The sequence below is a fragment of the Pieris rapae genome, chromosome 14 (assembly GCF_905147795.1).
Source record: "Pieris rapae chromosome 14, ilPieRapa1.1, whole genome shotgun sequence".
Taxonomy (NCBI): domain Eukaryota; kingdom Metazoa; phylum Arthropoda; class Insecta; order Lepidoptera; family Pieridae; genus Pieris; species Pieris rapae.
Window position 1 is genome coordinate 3,864,887 of NC_059522.1, and position 22,833 is coordinate 3,887,719.

At 32.5% G+C, this 22,833-nt stretch overlaps 2 protein-coding genes across 4 annotated transcripts; one reads left to right on the plus strand and one right to left on the minus strand.

The window, feature by feature from the left end:
- Positions 1-5,146: 5,146 nt before the first annotated feature.
- Positions 5,147-9,992, minus strand: LOC111004374 (golgin subfamily A member 5). Its single transcript, XM_022275379.2, has 9 exons — positions 9,887-9,992; positions 9,404-9,802; positions 8,757-8,915; positions 8,417-8,630; positions 7,718-7,993; positions 7,365-7,557; positions 6,596-6,868; positions 5,983-6,141; positions 5,147-5,492 (listed from the first exon to the last, which is right to left on the minus strand). Exons 2-9 carry the CDS (start codon positions 9,780-9,782, stop codon positions 5,415-5,417), a joined length of 1,731 nt encoding a protein of 576 aa, XP_022131071.1. The 5' UTR covers positions 9,783-9,802; positions 9,887-9,992; the 3' UTR covers positions 5,147-5,414.
- Positions 9,993-10,146: 154 nt separating this feature from the next.
- On the plus strand, positions 10,147-21,795 carry LOC111004343 (ralA-binding protein 1). 3 transcript variants are annotated; one of them, XM_045631094.1, is made up of 10 exons: positions 10,147-10,447; positions 10,513-10,651; positions 11,374-11,590; positions 13,737-13,974; positions 15,957-16,066; positions 16,835-16,983; positions 17,296-17,476; positions 18,514-18,638; positions 19,361-19,544; positions 20,385-21,795. In XM_045631094.1, the coding sequence occupies exons 1-10, from the start codon at positions 10,363-10,365 to the stop codon at positions 21,066-21,068; spliced, it is 2,112 nt and encodes a 703-aa protein (XP_045487050.1). In that variant the 5' UTR covers positions 10,147-10,362; the 3' UTR covers positions 21,069-21,795. The 3 variants fall into 3 exon arrangements, with proteins under 3 accessions (XP_045487050.1, XP_022131034.2, XP_022131035.2); XM_022275342.2 differs by having other exon boundaries at positions 10,148-10,447; positions 11,371-11,590; XM_022275343.2 differs by lacking the exons at positions 10,147-10,447; positions 10,513-10,651; positions 11,374-11,590 and adding an exon at positions 12,588-12,667.
- Positions 21,796-22,833: the final 1,038 nt, after the last annotated feature.

Sequence of the window (22,833 nt, forward strand, 5' to 3'; positions counted from 1 at the left end):
TCTTCTCTTACAAACAAGAAGCCGTTGGCCCCCTGTTCTATAAAAAAAAAAAAAAAAAAAACATTATATTTATTGAGTGAGACTCCGTTACCTACCTCGAGGCCCACAGTATGAATGACGCAAATTTCTGAGTCTACATTTTTTTATTTAAGCCATACGCAAATTGTTTACATTGTTTGTGTTGTGGGACCCATATGTCGACGTTTAGTGTTATTTGTTTATTGTTCACGCCATCCAATCACCTTAGTCCTCTCTGTCCTCATTTTCTGTCCCAACCGCACCCGTTCCTTAAACACCACTCTCTCTCTCTCTCTCAATATTAAAGAGTGGAAGGAGGGGACTATGAGACTTGCGCCCGCGCCTCAGAGAGAAGCCACTACCGCCGTCGCGAGGTCACGCTTGCTCACTTCTACTTCTGTGTTTCCGCTACCGCAGAGTACCAAGTACTTACCGCTTAATATTCTATACGTGGTCTTCTCCCACGGAGACAAGTGAAGTGCCTGAGGACTAAAGGTGAGTGGTGTTTCCCATATTTCTTCTTTTTACGCCGCATTCCACTTGCCCCTCGGCCCACCTTTTCTTGGTCTCCGCCATTACATTGTTTGGTCCTTTTCGAGCCGCGATATACTATTTTAGTTTGTTACAAATCGCGATTTGATTTGATTTAATTTAATTTAATATATATATATATCTTTGTCATTATGGAGACTCGTAAAGCGGCTTCTGAGAAGCAAGGCGCTAACAGTTCGCTTGAAATTGATCGAGCCGTTTTAATTGCAAAACGAGACAATTTATTTTCACGTGTACAAGACTTGTACGATAGGTCAAAGAAAACCTCGCAGGAGGCTGACATAAATTCTTTTTTATCGGGTATGATATCAATTGATAATATTCGGGATTCGTTTTGTGAAACAGTGAGTAAAATAAATGTTATCGAATTAACTATTAATCCCTTATACACTGTCAATTTTAATTGCATGAATTCATTTGAAGACATGTATTGTCACTGTAAATTCATTTTTGAGAAATTTAATAAATTTGTTGTAGGTAGGAATGATTTATCTGATGCAAACCAACACCAACGCAAATCGTTTCGCTTACCAAAGTTGGAATTAATGATTTTCAACGGTGATGTCATTAAGTGGCCGTTATTTTACGAATCCTTTAAACGTACCATTCATGAAAATCCTGATCTTTCAGATCACGAACGAATTCAATATTTAATAAGTAAATTATCTGATTCGGCCCTCTCTGTTTGTGCAGGTATAATTCCAAATGCTGAAAATTATGCTTTAATTTGGCAAACGCTTATAAACAAATACCATGACAAACGAAGTTTGGGTTCAGCTTATATGCAAAAGATTCTAGACTTCAAACCGCTTACCACCGCTTCACATAAAAATTTACAATTGTTTCTTGACAATTACTGCACCGCAATATCAAGTTTAGAATCATTACAATTAGAAAATTTAGCTGATTTTATATTACTATATTTATCATTGAAGAAATTAGATTCTAGTACAGTTCGTTCCTTCGAATTACATAATATTAACAACCCTACAATACCTAGTTATAAAGATTTAATTGCATTCGTACGCGAGCATAATAGAATAGCTCAGCATTTGGATACTACTCGCACATTCGATAACAAACCGGTTTCTTCGCGTGCGTTTGTGTCGCTTACAGAGAAGCGGTCTAATTGTTCATTTTGTAAACGCATCGATCATTTTAATTTATATAAATGTAATTCATTTAACGAATTGTCTATAGATGATAAATACACTTTTATCAAAAACAATAAAGGGTGTTTTAACTGTTTAAGTTTATCGCATATGTTAAATAAGTGTAAGTCTGCATGGAATTGTCGTAATTGCCGCATGAGACATCATTCTACGCTGTGTCGTAATGCGACTGTTTCTCAAGAAAACATGCACGCTAATAACTTGAATCGCATGAGCAATGCAACTGCGCCGCTTGCTGGGCCTCCCGCTAATAATACACCTAATTTACCTACACGCAGCGACAATCAGCCGATTAATAACTCAAATATTTCACTTTGTAATATTCGGCCGGCTATTTCCGAAAGTAATAATACATGTTTATTAGGTACGGCGCAAGTATATATATATGATTTAAATGGTAAACCACATACAGTTCGTGTTTTAATTGATTGTGCGTCTCAAAGCACTTTTATAACCATGAAATGTTGCAAAAGATTAAATTTAAAGGTTACTAAATTTACGAATAAGTTTGTAAAAGGTATAGGTTCCGCTTCAAATCCGATAATAGGAGAAGTTTCTACCGTTCTTTCTTCTCGGATTAATAATAATTCTATACCTTTAAATGCCTTTACTATAGACAAAATAACAGACTGTTTACCGGTGGCACAAGTTAAAAAGTCTTCGCTGAAACATTTAAACAATATTACTTTGGCAGATGAAAATTATTTTCATCCGTCAGAGATAGAGATACTTATTGGTGCACCACATTACGCCGATATAATGTTGTCGGGTCGTGTTACTGGCGCACCTGGCACTCCTACCGCTTTCGAAACAATATTCGGGTATATTATCATCGGTAACGTCCCCTTATTGGGTTCTGATTGCACCAATAACTGTAACAGTTATACCGCTATTTCGCTATGTTCTATAGTACAACCGCAGTTAGAAAATTTAATTAAAAATGAAAAATTTCACCATGTTGCGGGTGATCAAAATCCTAGTGATTGTCTATCTCGTGGCTTATCACCCACAGCATTTGTAAATAATTCTACTTGGTTCACTGGCCCAAAATGGTTAGTATTGGAATCATCTGAGTGGCCAATTACGTCTCTAAACTCTGAAACAGCTGTTGATATAGAAGAAGAAAGAAAAATAGTCTCTATTCCTGCTACAGTGTGGAGTGATCCAAACCCAATTTTAGAACTGTCTCATCGAGTTTCTTCTTGGTTATTGTTTCTCCGTACAGTGGTATGGATATACAGTTTTCTAAAAAGACTTCCTAGATCTACTAATATCTCTGCTGACGATATTAGTTATGCTGAAATACAGATATTTAAGGTTTTACAAAAGGTATATTTCTATGATGTCATCCATAGCCTTAAAACTAGTGGCCGCTGCTCGCGTTCTATTCAAAGATTATGTCCCTTTCTAGATGCTGATGGGTTGATAAGGGTTGGTGGTAGATTAAAAAATGCCAATCTTCAGTATGATCAGCAGCATCCTATTTTGTTACCGCGAAAGGACAGGATACTTGAGTTAATTATTTCCTATTATCATCGTCATAACTGTCACGCTGATCCAGTCACTTTAATGGCGATTCTCCGACAACGTTATTGGATACTATCGTGCCGCAGCATAGTGCGATCAGTTATACATAAATGTAACTTTTGTTTTAAAGCAAATCCTCATCCTATTATACCGCTCATGGGTGACTTACCAGACTATCGTGTAAACGAATCTAAAGCTTTCGTCCATACCGCTGTAGACTATGCTGGTCCTATTTCAATAATTCCTTATCGAAAACGTGGAGTCCGCTCTATGAAGGCTTATCTTTGCATTTTTGTTTGTATGGTGGTTCGAGCTGTACACGTTGAGCTTACTACAGACCTTAGTACCAGTTCATTTCTTTCTGCATTCAAGAGATTTATTGCGCGTCGTGGCGCTATTTCTGTTCTTTATTCAGATAATGCAAAGAATTTTGTTGGATCAAAAAATGCATTATCAGATATATTTACACTTACAAACTCGATTGAATTTCATGATACATTTGCCACTGAGCTTGCAAATAATCGTATACAGTGGAAGTTCAATCCTCCTCGAAGTCCTCATTTTGGTGGCTGTTTCGAAATATTTGTTAAGGCTTTTAAGAACCATTTGCGTCGTGTGGTAGGTGAACAGTTACTAACGTATGAAGAAATGTTAACTGTTCTTACACAAATTGAATCAGTTATCAATTCTCGACCGCTTACATTTTTAAGTGAGGATCCATCTGAGCTCACAGCTTTAACTCCAGCTCACTTCTTGATGTCATCACCAGTAAAATTTATACCCGCTAGAATGAAAGTAGATGATGAACCAGTTTCACTTTTAAAACGATATGCGTTGTTGGATGGTATGATACAATCATTCAGTAATCGATGGAAATTGGAATATCTCCATTTGCTACAGTCGAGAACAAAATGGAATACACAAGTCAATCCTGTCACAATAGGTACAGTTGTAGTTATAGTGACAGATAATATCTCTCCACTTTCTTGGCCTTTAGGAAAGGTAATGGAAATTTATCCCGGAAAAGATGGAATTTGTAGAGTAGTTTTAGTCAAAACTGCAACGGGAATTTATAAAAGGCCTGTTGTGCGTTTATGCCCATTACCGAACCAATAAAACTGCCTACAAAACCGCTCACAAAACAACTTACAAAACCGCTTTAAAACCGCTAATAAAACCGCTTACAAAACAACTTACAAAACCGCTTACAAAACAATTTACAAAACCGCTTTAAAACCGCTCGATCAACCGCTTAATACACCGCTCTCCAAACTGCTTTACGAATCTTTTACAACCCGCTTTACAAAATCGCTTTACAAACCGCTAAACAAACTCATATAGTTCTATGATCTTTTTTACCAATCGCGAATATCAATTTTCTTTTCTCATTGTTATAACTATTATTTTTTTTTGTCTTTTTATTATCATTTCTCTTTATAAAAAACCTAAAGGTTTTTTAGGCCGGGGGCAATGTTCACGCCATCCAATCACCTTAGTCCTCTCTGTCCTCATTTTCTGTCCCAACCGCACCCGTTCCTTAAACACCACTCTCTCTCTCTCTCTCAATATTAAAGAGTGGAAGGAGGGGACTATGAGACTTGCGCCCGCGCCTCAGAGAGAAGCCACTACCGCCGTCGCGAGGTCACGCTTGCTCACTTCTACTACTGTGTTTCCGCTACCGCAGAGTACCAAGTACTTACCGCTTAATATTCTATACGTGGTCTTCTCCCACGGAGACAAGTGAAGTGCCTGAGGACTAAAGGTGAGTGGTGTTTCCCATATTTCTTCTTTTTACGCCGCATTCCACTTGCCCCTCGGCGCACCTTTTCTTGGTCTCCGCCATTACATTTATAAAGCGATATGCGCTACCACAAAAAACTTAAATTGCGGTACATAACACTGTGTTAAGCGTTAGAACAATTTAAATACATATAACAAAAAAAAATTGAATTGTAACAATTCACTTTCTTTGTTTGCAACTTATACCCAACATATAATAAAATTTTATTAAAATCAATAAAAAGTTAAATATATAAAAATATTGCTTGAGATTTTACACGTACACGTAACAATTTTCTATCGAAATTCATCATATCGATTCAACTAACAATATTTAAAGCTCGTACTAAAACAGCCCTTTGTCAATCACGATTTAGGTCTAACGATATAATTCTCTGGCGTACTTGTCAATAACACTGTCATCACCCAAAAATGTAGGCCAATCTGAAAATAAATATATTTATTTTAATACACATATGACGGACGTTTGAGCTTGCAGTAGTGCTAAACGTACGTAATTATAGTCGGTATAATATTAATATTGACGGTAATATTTTATATTTTCTCAAACACATATTAAAATGAGGAACAATCTTTTATATGAACTTACGAGGGCGCAGCGCCAACAGATCTAAAAATGTTGACAAAATATTGATAATAAATATGAAATAAAAAGTATAACATGACATTACATGCAAATAAGAATTATATTAGTTTCCATAACCTATTACGGCAGCAGGTTTATAGAACAATATAATTCTACACAAAAATAAACATAAGTAATATTTCTATAGTTCGGCATAAGCGATCGTATTATGTTTTTTCATACAATGATATTATTTGCAATGCTAATTCATACCGACTTAGCATGTTCATCGGAGAGCCTAAATAGAAAAAAAACATTGACTTTAAATTTTTAAACTTAATTTCTTACCATATAAAATACAATAAATATCCTTATTAGGGGAAATCGTTTGAGCATGAGTCCCATCCTTAACGATATTTTAGCTAATGGTGACGTGTTCCGCCTCTCGTCTTGCACGTTGACGACGTGTGAACGAGCACGAACCGACATCTCAGTCTTGTATTTGGTCTACAGTGGAACAATCAAATCAATGAAACCCGTAATCTGGTTCTATTCATAGACTAAAGCCAGTAAGCTATCGGTTGCCATGGTTACCATTCTCTTCAATGGAAATAATATAGTAAACATGGTAACTAACCGCAGAGTATTAAATACTAATTACATTACCGAAAATCATAAAAGTAGTAAAATATTATAACAATAAATGTATATAAATATTTTTAAAGAACATTCTCTGTATTAACATTGAACATTTCCTGTCCTCCTTCCTATCTAAGTAATTCACAAAAAAAGGGTACAAGAAATAGCTTTGAGAAATTGAAATACATTTTAAATAATTGAGAAAAACTAGTGAGTATACAAAACACCATCCGGCAGCAAGTATTCAATTTTTTTTAGATAAGAGAACTCTAAAATAGATTAAAAATATACTATACTTTTTAACATACTAACAAAAACTTACTTCCAATTTATCCAGCTGTATTTTGAGCATATTATTATCAGCCAAGAGAGAATCAATTCTTCCCTGTTTCTGAACCACTGTCTGTGTTAAATACTGTATCTTTTCATTGTCTATGGAATGCATGACGTCATAGTCTCCTACATTTAAGGCGCTTGTGTCTGTAGTAGGAGCTGTATTTTCTTTAAGAAGCAATAATTCCTCCTCTTTATTGTGTAATGCTGCTCTTAGATTTGCTATAGTTTGACCTGATTGTACTTTTGATGTCTGAAGTTCCTATAAGACAAGACTACTTTAAAAAAACATTTAATTTGTTGCCTTATGGTTTATATTAAGATAATTATTTCGCTATTTTTATAATAGGCTAGGCAACAAGTAAACGTGAATTAAAAAAAAGAATATATAGAGAATCACAAGTGCAGAGTGGAGTAGAGTGCAAGAAGTGTTAGTCGTTGCAAAAACAACAATAATACAGTACAACTATTCAATAGCTTATTAAAACAAATGTAGATATTGTTTATATAAAAAAGCAGTTCTACCATCAAAACAATTAGGCACAGTCAAATATCAGTAAATTAATCATATTATAAACATAACAAATTGTTACTATATGTTGACTACGACGTTTGAAACTATCAGTAACATAAACGTTTTTTATATCATTGTTATATATGTAGTATTGAATACTAATTAGTCATTCCTTTCCTTTAATTTACCAAAATCATTAAACTGCACCAAAGTACATACATATTTTGTTAAAATTATTACATACCTTACTCAAATTATTAGCATGTGCTTCAGCCTTATTTCTAGCAGCTCTCTCTTCCTTCAAGGCATCTCGTAGTCCAGCTATAACTCTCTCTGCGTTACTGTGGCGTGCTTCCAACTGCGCCATATGGTGTTTCATTTCACTGAATTCAGTTTTAACTTTTGACAATCCTTGGGATAAATCTTCTCGTTCTTCTCTGGAAACCCATACATTCAAGACTTAACAATAACATTGTTTTCTCTTTACTTCTTTTTATGAATTTGCACAACAGAAAAGTTTACTAGATTTTTTTTATTATATATATTATTAACATCTTAAAAGTTGTATAATGTATAATAATAAATCAAATAACTCACTTCAATCTGTCAATCTGCTCAATCAGCTGCTTTGTATCCTCTGAAAGATTACTCCCATCTCTCAAAGCCTTGATTTCATTATCTTTAGAGAACAACATGCTTTTTACCCGTAGTTTATAAGCCTCCCACTCATTTTCAAGACGAACACACTCTAATTTCCTCTTTTCTAAGTCATGTTCTAAATCATAAATCTGTGTTTGTGTGTGCCTTAACTCATTTTCTAATTTGTTTTGTTGAGATTGTCTATCATGAAGTTCATCTCTCAAGTTTCTTATACTGAAAATAATAAAAGTATTCGAAATTATTTATCCTTGTCAGTTTTATTCATAGGATTATCAGGGTTGGTGTCCTGATAATGTGATGTATGTCACAGGTGCCACTATCTTACAATAGTGACAGCTTTTCAATAGTCTTCTATACACTTACTTGACAATGTAATGATCAGCAAAATCTATTCTTGCCATTTAATTAATTAAATAAATATAAACTGCTCTTGAATATTGCAAGCTTACTTTAAAAGATGTACAAGAAACAATGAATCATTAAAGCATAGGACAATCAAAATCTGCATTTCAGGGTCTTAGTATGTTAATAAAAAAGGTTGTACATCTTTCTTTGGACTCTGACTTGTTTTTCACAATTAAAAAAAAACTATTTCTTATTTGGAAGAACAGTATGTGAGAAAACTATTGCACTTACTCATTTTGTAAGTCACAGTTTCTCTCTTGTAACCTCCGATTTTCACTATCCAATGCCTGTTTATCAGATCTATATTGTGACAATTCAACAACGCTCACTTCTTCAATCTTTGACCTCAAGTCTTCCAATTGTACCACAAGACCTTCTTTGTCCAAATTTAATCGTTGGTTTATTTTAGACTGTGCTTCAGACCGTGCTTGCAGCTGTTTTAATTCTGGAATGAAATTTAAAATATATAAGGTGAAGGTTGTTACTGAATGTTGGTTAAATTTGACAAATAAAAATACTGAAATAATTGTCACAGTAAAATGTGTGCTTAAATTATGGTATAAATACATACCATTCTCAGTTGATCTTAACTTATCAAGTAAATCTGAAACTTCTCTATTGACAACATTAATTTCATTCTTCAGCATTGCATTTTCAACTTCTAAATTCTGCATATCAAATGTAATATTTTCATGATTGACAAACTCCAAATCTGTTGGTAAACTGAACCCTAAAAAATACAAACACTTATTCTAATTTCACCATCTCTTTTTGTAGTCTAAAACAATGTGTTTAAACCAGTTAACCATGTAAGCAGCAGCCTTAAATTTTCAACAATAAGGTTATCAATTGGCATAATTATAAAAGTCTCAATTATATTAACCTCTATATCTAGTGTTTAATAATAATCAGTGGCGCTACAACCTCTTTTAGGTCTTGGCCTCAGATTTGTGAATTTGTTTCATGATCATTTTTAAATCTAATAACACGTCAACTTTTTGGGTCTATGACATGTCGGTTTCCTAACAATGTTTTCCTTCACCATATTTTGAGCAAATGTTAAATGCGCACATAGAAAAAAAGTCCATTGGTGCACAGCCAGGGATCTAACCTACGACCTCAAGGATGAGAGTTGCACACTGAAGCCACTAGGCCAATATTGCTCTGCTAGTGTTAAACTAGTGTTTAATTAAAAACACATATTGTATGAATACATACTTCTCTGCCTTAATCCATAACTTTCACAATCATTCTCCACTGCATTGGGTCCATTATTGTGTAATGTATATTGTGGAGACTTCTTTCCTGGTGACTTCTTTCGGCGGTCTTGCAGTCTTGCATTGTCTAAACTTTTAGGTGTTGAGCGAGGTTGGTTAGTCGGTGAATTTTTCGGTACTGGGGTAAAACTAGATCTATTATCTAACAAACTTCGTTTAGTTTTTGATACAAACTTCTTTTTCTGTACAATATCTGGCGGTAAAGAGTTGTCAGGTCTCGGTTTGATACCATTGCCATTTCGTAAAACTGCGCCAGTTTGTTCGTCTAAATTATTTAAAAGGGTCTCAGCCCTGCCAGCGAGGTCTGCAAACCATGACATTTATATATCTTGCATTTCACCTGAAGATAATAAAAGTAGAAAATTTAACATCAGTTTGAGAAAACCTTGACCAGAAAATAGTAAAAATTATTTTTTTTACATACGCCACGAAAAATAATTTTGGTTTAAATGAAGTGAAAACATCACTAAAAAGATAGCAAGTAAACATAAAATCACAAAAATTTAATATTTTGATTATTCCTAGTTGACAACTCATCAATAATTAAATTTATCAAAATAAAAATGTCAAGATGCCATTATTTGCCGCAAAAGCAGCATATAGCAAATAATAATAATATATGAATTGGACTGTGGAGTGTGGACATCTATGGAAAGTGACTGAATTTTACATCAGTCTATAGTCATAGAGTTTGGTGTCAGAAGTCAGAACTGAGATCAGAGATGATTATTTTGATTTTTTCAGAAAATATGTTTTTATTCTAAAATTTATATACACTAACGATAAATGAGTTAGTAATATCGTCTAACACCTAAAAATGTAATTTTCATTACAAAGTAAAAGGATTATAACTCATTCGACAAAGTATTATCTTAAATGTAATACTGCTTATACATAAAAATGGATTTCGAAAGTCCTGATGTTGAAAAAGATTTTCCTGGTCTATACGCCTCAGAAACCGGACGAAAGAGCAATGAAAGCGATTGTAAGTGTATCAACAATCCTAAGAATGCTGTTTACTTCTCTTTTTGATAAATTATATTGTTTTAGTTAGTGACGGAGGGGATCATGAGAAACCCAGTAAAAAAGATTTATTAGGACGTAGGAAAGATAAAAAAGAATCTAAGAAAGACCGAGGCTATGCAGCTTTAGCGGGCGAAAGTTCTCCAGAAGAAGACACGGACACTAAGTGAGTTTATTTTATACAAAGAGTCAAGACTATACTAGCACATTACTATTATAACATTTGAATACAAGTTGGATGCAATATATAATCAGAAGGTTGTGTATATTATTAATTTAATTACTACCCTACTATATTTAGCTTATATACAATATATATATTTAAAAACATGTATCTACACAATCCTTGAATGAAAACTGGTATATAAATTGTAAACAATATTGAAAATGATATAAAGACTATGGTCTTAATATTAATGTCATGAAAATACATAGAGTACTTATAAATGTTTGATTTCTGACTAACATTCTAATTTACCAACTATTAATGTTTTAAATATTTTTCTCTTATTGATCCATATTAATAAATAAAATGTCTGCTGTGAAACTGTGCAACTCTGTGTAGACTAAACAATAAAACACTACTGGTATGAGAAAAATATAACCTATATATTCTAAAAACTATGAACAATTGCAAAAAGAAAGGAACTAAAGCTTCTTCAAATTACCATACTAAATATCTAGGACTGGTTACTACGCAAAAACTAACGCTTACTGAGTTCATGATATTTTTAAAATTCCAATAATGGTTTGGTGAACAATCACACTAGTGATATATGTCCATTCTATTATTTAATTAAATAAATTCAAAATGTGTCTGACTGACGCAGAAGATTATTAGATCTAACAGTGAAGATAACAAAATAATTTTCTTAATGGTTTTAGAAGTCCATCAAAATCAAAGAAGACAAAATCTTTCAAGTTCCCTACAAAAAGTAAAGAAAAGAGAGAGAAGTCACGGGACAAAGAAAAAGTATTAGAGGATGTTTCAAAGCATAAAGAGTTAAACGAGAAAGAAAAGAGGAAGGAAAAAGAAAGAGAGAAAGAGCGGGAAAAGGAAAAAAAGGAAAAAGAAAAACGGGAAAAGCTTAAAGAAAAAGACAAGGTAATTAAATATTATCATTAATCAATTAAATATTCAATATTCTACTATTTAAACTGATGCTTGGTAATAATATATAAGTTAGCACTATATTATGTGCCATAACATGTACATCAAAATAACACAATACATAATTTGACCTGCAAATGGAAACTAGTACCGTGGTTTTAATACCGTAAAACCGTACCAATTCACCGTAAAAATATAAGAGATGATTTCTTAGGTGTAAAAACTACTAGCTTTCTATGTATCATAAATATCATCATGATCAATGGTTATACAGCCCCTTGTGGGCCTTAGCCTCCTCAATTACACTTCGCCATCGCGATCTATCTAGTGCTTCCCGCGTCCAATTGCGAACCCCTATTGTTTCGAGGGCCTTGACAACTCCATGCCACCAACGCAGCCTCGGTCTACCGGGTTTTCTTTTGCCACCGGGTTGTGAGTTTAGTCAGGACCTTGGGGTTCTATCGTTCGCCATTCGGTGCACATGTCCCAGCCACTTGAGCCTATATGTATCATAAATACTAATATGTTATATAAGTACACTTTAAATATTTTGGTAGATCTGTATTTTTACTTGTTACATCTAAAAACAAATTGCAAAAAATTGAATAAGAACTTCCTCAAAGAATTGTATTCTATATTAAAAGCATGCTTTGTGAGTTATGTCTAACCTTGGTTATCTGAAATATGCTTTAACTGAGGAAAACAGTAGTCTTTATTTATATACTTAATTTTATTTTATTTATATATAAATACATTATTTCTTATAAAAAAAATTCAATTAAAACCGCCCAATGTTAACGAAAATATAATTCTAATTCTCTCTTAATAATAATAGTCTACCAACACAAGGTGAAGAAAGATCTGTTAAATTATATATTGTTTTAATAATATAATAAAGCCGAATTAAATCATCTCTCAACAGATGTCAACTTGACTTAAGGTTTCACGGCTGATTGCATCGTATGCATAATATCTATTAAGTCATGGCCTTGGCTAAACAAATGACGGTCGTACTTTATTCAGTTGTTTTGAAAAAGCGATATGCATCACCTGCGTAGTGTGTTTACTAAGGTGCGATTTGTGTAAGATTTATATTTACGATCGCGTATTAGTTTGTGATCTGCTGTTAAATCTATTGGGATATTAATCCGTGCTATTGCGGTATTGATTTTGGTTTACGAAGATTGATTTAATATTATTTTTTTAAATTGCGTTTGCTTATACGTTGTTAACTATATTAGGGCAACATTTTTAATAAACTATATGACAGATTTCTATTAGCTGTGTATTTAGTTTAGCCTGCACGATTTAATATTTTTGAAGGATTGCTTTATACATTTTACAATTAAAAAGTTCATTTAACAGAATTGTGAATGGTTAGAATTACATTTTTACTTATATTTTTACATTAAATCAATACTTTTATCTATTGATTTAAAGTTACCTCAATTTTTTTAATAAGTGTGTTAGAAGCGGGTTATTTTAATGACCTACAATAATAGGTTAGCTAAATACTAAATAAAAATGCTACCTACTAATGCAGTTAGCATTGTGAGATAAATTTAGTTTAAAACTTAAAGAAACTGCATAAATTATACATTAATTATAATTATACCTAACGAGACCATGACCGTAAATTATAATTCATTTTATAATGCAGTCGTTGATCGTCGAATTAGTATTGTTCCGAAACTACTTAGCTAAATTAAAAAAGGTTTCTAGAAGATTAAATTTAAATATATATATGTTTTCTTATATATTCTAATGTACTTATTATAATGTATTTGTTCATTAATATATTATCCGTGTCTATCTACCTACATGAACGTGATAAGCTCAAACACTACCGAGCAGGTTTAACCACCAATAGATAGCTAGTGTGATTCCGGAAGAAATTACAGGTTTATAATACATGTGTGTCAATTTAATGAAATATATGGGCTTTTTTAAGGAAAAGAACCCCCAAAGGTGCATGGTACTTGATTTAAACGCTTATAGAAAAATATTTATTTTTCAGTTCACTAATTGTTTATAAACAATAATATAATTAATTTCTTATAGACAGTATATTGAAGCTAATCTTATATTAAACACATTTATTTCAAAGAATGATGGCGAAAATACCTAACTGAAATTTCAGGAGAAAGAAGAAAAGGCGAAGTTCAAACTGGAGTCGAAAGAAAAGTTAAAGGATGATAAAAAAGAAAAAGTAAAAGAAACTAAGGAAAAAGTGAAGGATAAAGAAAAGGAGAAGGTAAAAGAGAAGGACAAGGAAAAAGTTAAAGAAAAGGAAAAAGATAAAAAGGATAAGAAGCTGACTAAAGTGCCGTCTACAGTCACATCGGGAGTGCCGTTCGAAGAAATATTCACATTAGGAGGTACTTATACAATGTTTGTGTTTCTAAGGTTATCAAGAGTAAATTTAAGTACTTTTACATCAATGGTGACAACCCTTACAAATGTTTCATTTAACGAATTCTGAATTCGCACTTGGATTGAACCAAAAAGCTATTCAAGTGACCTTTCAACTAGTATAGAAATTACTTCTTTTTTTAGCATTTTGCGTAGTACTTAAAAATGGGACTTGCGTAAATAATTACGAGTTGCCGGACAAAGGGAAACGTGATGGTTATTATTTGGTCCACTGGACATATCGCAATTCGCAATCTATCGTAAATATAAAGAAAATTTTACTAAATATATGCGTTTTGTTCCCACGAGAATGTAATATTTTTTATTTTTTTAGTATATTTAATTACTGAAAGATGTTATGTGGTGTAATGGTTGGGGCTCCTTACAAAAATTTTGAAAAACAAAAACTTGGCGATTAAAAAGAGTGGCGGAAAGTTTAAGGCCAGTTCTTCTCATCCGTTCTACGCCCTTGATTTGAGAACTTCTTCTTCTTAAAGTGCCATCTCCTTGCGAAGCTTGGCAATCATAAAGGCTATTTAATTTTGTATGCCGCGCTTCTGAAAAATGACTTGATGCTTTGACCAAAGGCAAACCATTGTCTCAAGTTTTTTAACCAGGATGTGCGTCTGCGGCTAGGTCTTCTTCTACCTGCCACTTTGCCTTGTATGATAAGTTGAATGAGCTCGTATTTTTATCACTCTCTTGTACATAGAGTTGTCGATAAATAGTAGTTTATACTACACATACAAGGAAAAAAAAACTAATTCACCAATGAATTAATGAAAAAGAACGCACATGTTTTTACCTTATTTTACTCGTTTTAACTTGCCAGTGTCATTTTGGACTTCCAAATAAAAACTTTTTCTGTCGAGGCAAAAAGAAAAACAAAATACATTTTCATACATCTTTGTAACAAGCTCTCGGCGTGGACGTCAATAATGTCTGTTCTGTCTCATTATCAAAAACGTTATGACGTATAATGCAAGCAGTTGTAGTATAAACATATTCTCTTAGTTTACAAAAACGTTATTGTGTAGTGTGTACTCAAATATTAAACGCTTTGAATGTTATGTAGTCTATGAATATCTCTCACATAAATCTGCTTTTAAAAATTATCTGCGTTCTTGATCGAATTATTCTGCGAAACTGTTATTTTTTGAGGAGATTTCTAGCCTTATTTTTATATTCCTAACAGTACGCATGGTGAGGTTTTTGTTAATGTATTTAAACTAAGTGATAAGCCCAGGTGAATTATCTTAAAAACAAAACAAACTCAAGGCGACTGATAATTTTTTTCTCTCTCAGTGTACTGACATTCTTCGTTTAGTGTGGCTGCATATGGGGTTCATTATGTTTAGTACTAATCCGTTTTTAAACGATGTACTGGGTGAGAAATGTTTAATATATAAAACACTTAATAAATTACCTTAATTATTAATAATGTTATGCATATTACGTATATGTATATTACGAAAAAAAAATTAATTGAAGTTTGTTTTTGTTACCGTGTTTCGTTTGTAGCGTTGGTACTCAAAATTGCTTTGCTAATTTATTGTAGAAATTTGTATCTTAAATAATGTGTTTTAATACGGTTAGGTTAAGCTAATTAAATGTTTTATTAATGAAGTGCATATAGACTTATAAAACTTACTTTAATATGATAAATTATTTTTTTAATGAATTCTGGTACTATCAGTAATTCTGGAGCCTGTATTTCAAATACATTTTATTTCGATGATATTGTTTGCTTTTAATAATACCGTTAAAAAGTACCTTTTACAGTACAATTTGTATTTTTGTTATTACATACAAGTGCACTGGTCAGACGTGTTCCAACGTCTTAAACAAATAAAAATAGAGAAGTTATTATAGCCCAGTGGAAGGAGAAGAATATAATAATTAATGGTAATAGATATTTTTTGTCTAATCCAAGTTCTAAACATTTCAGTTGCCCTCCCAATATTCGGAGTACCGTTACAGCAGTCTGTGGAAAGATCGCGTTGCCATGACGACACCGGGTTGCCGCTTGTTGTTAGAGACAGCATCGATTTCTTACAGGTGATAATCTCTTTAAAAAAAAGTATTGTGAAAAAGTCTTAAATAATCATGGCTCAAATGGAAAAACACTATGGTTTGATACAACTAAAAATACGTAAGTAGTGAAGCGTTGGATTCCCGGGGAGAAAATTATCTTTGGCATTAAATAAATAGTATTCATTTAATGCCAAAAATAATTTTCTTCCATCCTTCTTTATTCCATTGTATGAATCTGAAGACATCCGTTACGCTTTAATGAGGGGGCTTAGCCAAGATGTCTTAACAGTTATTAATATGTAAAGTCGAAAACTTTATTCATCTTGACTAAGGTGCAAAAACTAACAGTTGTAGCCTGTTGGCTTCAATGTGCGACGCTTATCCTTGAAGATCCTAGGTCCGTTTGTACACTGCACCTATCGACTTTCTTCCATGTATGCATTTGACACTCGCTCGTGTACTAATGTAAAGCGTCGGGTTGCAACCGGCATGCCTTAGAACCAACAAGTCGACGGAAAATGTCAGGCACAGAAGGCTGATCACCTACTTGTTTATTTAAAGAAAGAGAGTCAGATTGTCAATGTCAGATTTCTGTATCTATTAGATTATAGATACAGAAATCTGACACTCATAGATTAAATGATTGGGTTTTTTTAATAACAGAATAAAATCTCGTTATATTACAGAAATATATTCTCGTTGGTTTTTGGGATTAAATGCACATTAATCCTAAAAACAAAAGACAGAGCAGCGTGATATTGTGAATGTAACCTTATTTTTATTGATTTTCAGGCTAATCTAAAATCGAACCAGCTATACCGGGTGGAACCAGACAAGATCAAACTCCAGCAGCTGCGGAAGCTGTATACGGATAGAGGACCAACTTTTCCCTATCATTGGGATGTACCCGTCGCCTGTTTTATGCTCAAGATGTTTATCGGGTAAGTTTTAATAAAATTCTGAAACAGGTGCTAATTTTTACCATCTTAACTTCACATATTGTTTCTCACATCATGGCATGCAAATTTGTCTGACATAATTAAACCTTAGTAGTACAATACTAGTTAGTAGTTACATATTACCTTCATTACATTATCAATCGTATCAATGTTTATATTATTTTATCACTATATAGTTACATTATTCAAATATAATATAACATTATCAAATTATATGTTTCACTCATTTAAAAAAAACTCTAGTATTAAATGTTTTTGGTAAATATTTTTGTTTTAAAGATATATATATTTCAGGGAACTACCAGAATCTATTCTCACACAGGAGTTGCACGGTCAATTCGAACAGGCCACGGCAATATCAGAACCCCAAAGGGAAAGCACGATGGTGGCATTAATCAATAAACTGCCTTCGTGTAATCTTGCACTGGTTGGATGGGTCATGAGGCATTTGGAATGTGTCCTTGCTAATGAACCGGTGAGTTTTAGAATTTGTAATGTCCACATAGAAAAATAAGTGTTGTCTTGGGGAGTGTTTAAGTAGGTGGGAGGGGGGGGTTGGCGTAAAAGGTTTCGGGGCGGGGATTGAATTATGCGTTGTGCATATTAACAAGAATATTATTTTCGACTTTCCCATACTTTACACCACACAAATGGCAACTTTTACTTGGTGGTAACGAAATGTTTAACTACGTTGCTCTGTTTTAGCTGCAGTACTCTTTTGTCTCTTTCTGTCAAATTATATTAACAATGTGTTGAAAAGAAATGAATATTTGGTAGCCTTTTTATTTTATTATTTCATGCATATTGATTTCAATTTTATATTTGATAAAAAATTAAAATTATCAATAACATAAAAATCGTAAACAATATTGCCGCGTAAAACGCGTTCTTGTCTCTATTTCAACAAACCATAAAATTTGAAATTTGTCATTCACGATATTTTTGGTCACATTTAACTGCCACATAGGCGAGAAATTCTACATTAGGGTAGTACCTACTTATAGTCATTTTCCTAATTATTCCATGTTTAACCGTCATTTTACTGACAGAGCTCATAACGACCTCTGTAGGACTTGATTATTGCCATTCCTAGTGCCTTATTACGACATTACATGTATTTGAAATTTCTACTAAATTTTTACTTTAGCAGCCACTTCCGGCTTCATCTGGATAATTTTTTGAACATTTAGTAAATTAATATAGTTATATACTTAAGTAGTCAAAAATTATTTATTCATATAGGTAACACAATGTACACAATTAACGTCAACGAAGAAATATCCTTCTTATTTTACATTTACTGCCAATTCTCAAATCAAGGGCGTAGAATGGAACCGGGCAATTAAGTCTCTGCCACTCTTTTAAAACGCCAAGTTTTTTGTTTTTTAAATCCTAACGGTGAAATCTTCTGAAATCAGTATTTTAGTTTTTATGTTTATTCCTTTGAAACATTAAAATATTACTTCTTATTAATATTAGTATGGACATTTTAAATAGTGGTAATTCTTTCAGACAAATCACGTTAACATACAAACACTTTGTACGTATTTGTGTCCGGCCTTGGGCGTGTCTCAGAACTTGCTCACGTACCTCGTCAATAAGGCCGAGAAAATGTTCCCCGATGTTTACCTCACTAAGTATGTATAGTTTATTAATACCTTTTTTAAGCAAATAGGTAATTTTCTAACCAATTATTTGAACTGAACCCAAAGACTCCAGGTCTATAGTTAATGTTTAGAAATTATTTTCATTTAATTAATCACAATATTCAACAGTATCAAATAACACTTTCTATTAACGTTAGAAATTGTGTTGATATATAATCAATGACGTAGAGTCTACAGATGCCTCCAAAATACTGTTATTGAACGTAAACAAATATATTTGATCTTGTCTAGATTTAAATGGAAAATATTTGCTTATTATCGATTAATCTATTAATAAATAACTGAGGTAGAAACAGTTCAATGTTTTTTTACGATATATTAGTGGTAATGTCCTGTAGATTTTCTAAAGAAAGGTACTTCCGTATTTACACCACTGTAGCAAATATTTAATAGTTTGTGTGGACAACCTAAACCTTAATTATGGATGATTAAATATAAAAAGAATCATATAAAATTAAAACACTTTAGAAGCCAAAAAGGGTTAGGCTAGGTTTAAGTTGTCCACACTTGCTAAGTATCGAAAATAATTTCACCACATTTTCTATAGAAAAATCTATAGCCGGCAAATACAGCATTTATATACATTTAAATTTAAGCATTCTTCATTTAATTATAATCTTAAACGCAAATATAATAAATATTTCCGTTCTCAGTTTGTTGTTAGTGAAATGTTTTTTTTTTTTAATTTTCAGATACGTCCCGCCACTGCTTTCGATTCCGCCGGATTTTCCGGAAAATGCAAATGAAATTTCGACAGAACTCCGCAAACAAGAGTCGGTATTGAATCAGATCCATTCGGAGATGCACGCGGGAGTCGTCACTGCTGATAGAGATCAGCAACTGTGGGAGGCACAACGGATCGTCACGCAACTCAAGGTAAATGCCTTTTTTTTTTAATTTTAATTAAAAAAAAATGCTTTTTAATTCAAAATTTTTTTTTTAATTCGTCTGGGGAACGTGGATGACGTCTTAATCTCATTTTTTAATAGTCATTACTTGTATTAACTTATATTTATATATATAATTACTACTAACTGACGTGAGACCGATCTTGAATTGGATTATCGTGATTCATGTGAACTTTTTACTTTTTTTTTTTTTTCTCTAGATTAAGGTTCTATAGATTAATATAAATATATTTTGTTTTTTATATAACTTCTGGTTATGCACTACTTGCACTCATCATTTTTTTTATTTTTTGTTTTCTTTTCTTACTAGGGTTGCCTGGAAGAGATCGCTTGTTAGCGATAAGGCCGCCCGTTGCATCCCTTGTAATTTATATATATTGTGTTATTTGTGTTTCTTTCTAGCAACGAAGTGTGAATAAATAAAAATAAATAAATAATTATAACGAGACACATCGTAATAAAAACCTTTGTTTACAAGAAAAAAATTCATAATTTAGTGAGGATGAATCAGTAATATAGAGTTTACTTGCCCGTTCTATCTTGATCTAGTTATATCACACTTATTTAGCTCTACTTAAACCAAAAACCTCGTGGAGTCAGTGAAGTAATACCAACTCCTCCTGAAAACAGCTTAGGGACTCGTCATAATAAAGTTGAAACATTGTTATTTTTTTGTCTCAAAATGTCTCAAAGCTAGATTGGTTTAAACTAGTTTTTAGTGAAATTAAAGTTAGAAACTACAACTTAACCATTAACAACAACATTAAAATACCAAAAAATATCTATTTTCTTCATCTTTTTATTTCAGAGAAAACTACGATTAGTCCAAAAATCAGTTGAACCAACCTCGCTTCCACTACAACAACACTCAATAGACGATAAACAAGACGAACAACAAAACGAACAAACAGACGAAGATAAAAAACAAGATACACCAAACGACTTGACAGATAGCAAAGAAACTGAGTCAGAACTCAAATCTGATATCCAAGATCCAACATTCCCAGTAGACTTTGATTCACAAACAGAATTTCCAGTAGAATTTGAATCTCACACAGAATTTCCAGTAGAATTCGATTCACAAACAGAATTTCCAGTGGAATTCGAAGATAATTTCGAATTCAAAGAAAAAGAGAACGAAATTGAAGTGGAAAAACCTAAATTAACTGAAAAGGAATTAAAAGTATTAAGGTTGCAATTGGAAAACGCAGAATATTTACAACTGAAGTCTCTTCTACAAGCGAAAATTAATTCGGAGCAATTCGAAATCGTCAAACTGCGGAGTCACGTTGCGTTGAAAAATAAACAAGAGGGGCAGAAAGAGAAAGAGATCTGCCAAGAAGACATTGAGCTGAAACAGAGGCTGTTGAAGGAGAATGCTATGTTGGAACAGAAGAGATTGACTTTGGTGAATCAGATATTCCAAGAGAGGGTCGCGTGTATACAGTTGAAGATTGAGTTGGCCATGAAGGAAATTATGTCGAAGTCATAGAAAAACAAATAGTTTTGCTTGCTACCAATATTTAGCACGAACAATTTGCTAAAACAAATAGCTTTATATAGTATGGAATACTTATTATAACCGTTCCAGTTGAAACTAAAGAAACTAATACAATAATAATATAACAAACTTGCATTGACTCGTTCGTACTCAGAGAATTGTTAGAGATTTTAACTGCGATATTTGGGCTTTTGGAAACAAAAACTAGTTTCAGTTTTTATCAAACACGATAATAATTATTTTAGACGCAAATTGAAACCTATTAATGTATTAAATATAAATTAATAATATTTGTTAATTATAAATGGTATGTTTAATTATAATGTTATGTCAGAATGTTGCATTTACATTTAGTAATGGAATGTTACTTTTTAATATATTATGTTCTTATTTATTGGAAATTTATATAAAATTAAAATATGTCGCGTGCTTCTTTCTCTATAGTCACAGAATAGATAAATGATAAGGTCCTATTATCAAATTTCTCCTAGAACTTTTGCTTTGACTCACTGAAAATATCTATGAAGCATACGGCATGCTTGTGGCGCCATCTATTATGTGAGTTATAAATTATGTATCGATCAAATTACTTTGAGTAGACTTCGAAGGATAATTTTTTATGACACCTGAAGGTTGTATTAATAAGGTTAATTACGATTAAAATATAATCATGACTTTTGTGATCTTTATTTATCATGAAATAAATGTGTAAAAAATATTGTGTTTGCTTTCTATTAGATATTGCTCTTATTTAGATAGCAGAAACATAGTAAGAATAATTAATATAAAACTTTAAAGAGATTTTATATAGAATATTATAGTTCGTAACCATATTTGGAACTTACGAGCACAGATTATTCGCGGATAGCTTATTTCAATAGTGTAGTGTTTATTTTAATAGGAAAGCGGGCAGTTATATGATGTTACGTGACATTGCAGCCCATGGAACCTTACATTGCCAGAAGATTCGCAAGTGATGGCTTTTAATGAATTGGTACGCTCATTTCTTGAAGGACCCTAAGTCGACTTGGATCTAATAAATTTTTCTTTTTATTATATAATTAAAATTAATATAAAGTAATAATTGCTATTTATTAGTACTGAAACATAACTCACATAGCCATTTATATTTTCGCTTCTATTTCTACCTTTGTATATTCTGTTGTCAATGTTTCTCTCTTCTTCTCGATTCTATCTTGAAGCCTACGTCTAAATGATAAAAAGATGGTACTTTGAAAAAAAGGTACAATAATGAATAGAAACTGGTGTATGTTAGCAGATTCTTCCAATAAAATATTAGGATCTTTAGAAGCTCCGTCGCCGTACTCATTGGACCTTGTCCCACTAGATTTCTTCTTATTTAACAATTTTTTAAATGGGAAAAAATTAAACACTCGAGAGGCGAATCACTTTCGCTGACTTCATCGCCGCCCGTCCAACAGATTTCTATAGTAAAGGGATAAATAACTGCCATCAAATTCACAAAATTGTATGCATATTTTAGGCCAGTTTTTTAATGAAATGAATACAATTTTTTCATCTCCAGTTTCATAAATAAAGATCTATAATATATACTAGCATATACTGACTCTACAGCCTATAGCCACAAATTTATTATCCATACTAAGTTTGCTAAGACTAAAATATTATAAGCCCAAAATATTCAACGTTTACCTTAATTTCTTATCAATATTGGTGCGGAAATTGTAAATATAGAATTCATAAGGTCATCACATGACCTCATCTGATTAATGCC

Bases quoted from the DNA above. Each gene is read 5' to 3' on its own strand.
- LOC111004343 (XM_022275342.2), top strand. From the start codon at position 10,363: ATGGATTTCGAAAGTCCTGATGTTGAAAAAGATTTTCCTGGTCTATAC. The intron at 10,448-10,512 runs GTAAGTGTATCA...ATATTGTTTTAG, and splicing joins AAAGAGCAATGAAAGCGATT to TTAGTGACGGAGGGGATCAT. The intron at 13,975-15,956 runs GTACTTATACAA...TAAACATTTCAG, and splicing joins AGAAATATTCACATTAGGAG to TTGCCCTCCCAATATTCGGA.
- LOC111004374 (XM_022275379.2), bottom strand. From the start codon at position 9,782: ATGTCATGGTTTGCAGACCTCGCTGGCAGGGCTGAGACCCTTTTAAAT. The intron at 7,994-8,416 runs GTAAGTGCAATA...TATTATTTTCAG, and splicing joins AACTGTGACTTACAAAATGA to TATAAGAAACTTGAGAGATG. The intron at 6,869-7,364 runs GTATGTAATAAT...CTTGTCTTATAG, and splicing joins ATGCTAATAATTTGAGTAAG to GAACTTCAGACATCAAAAGT.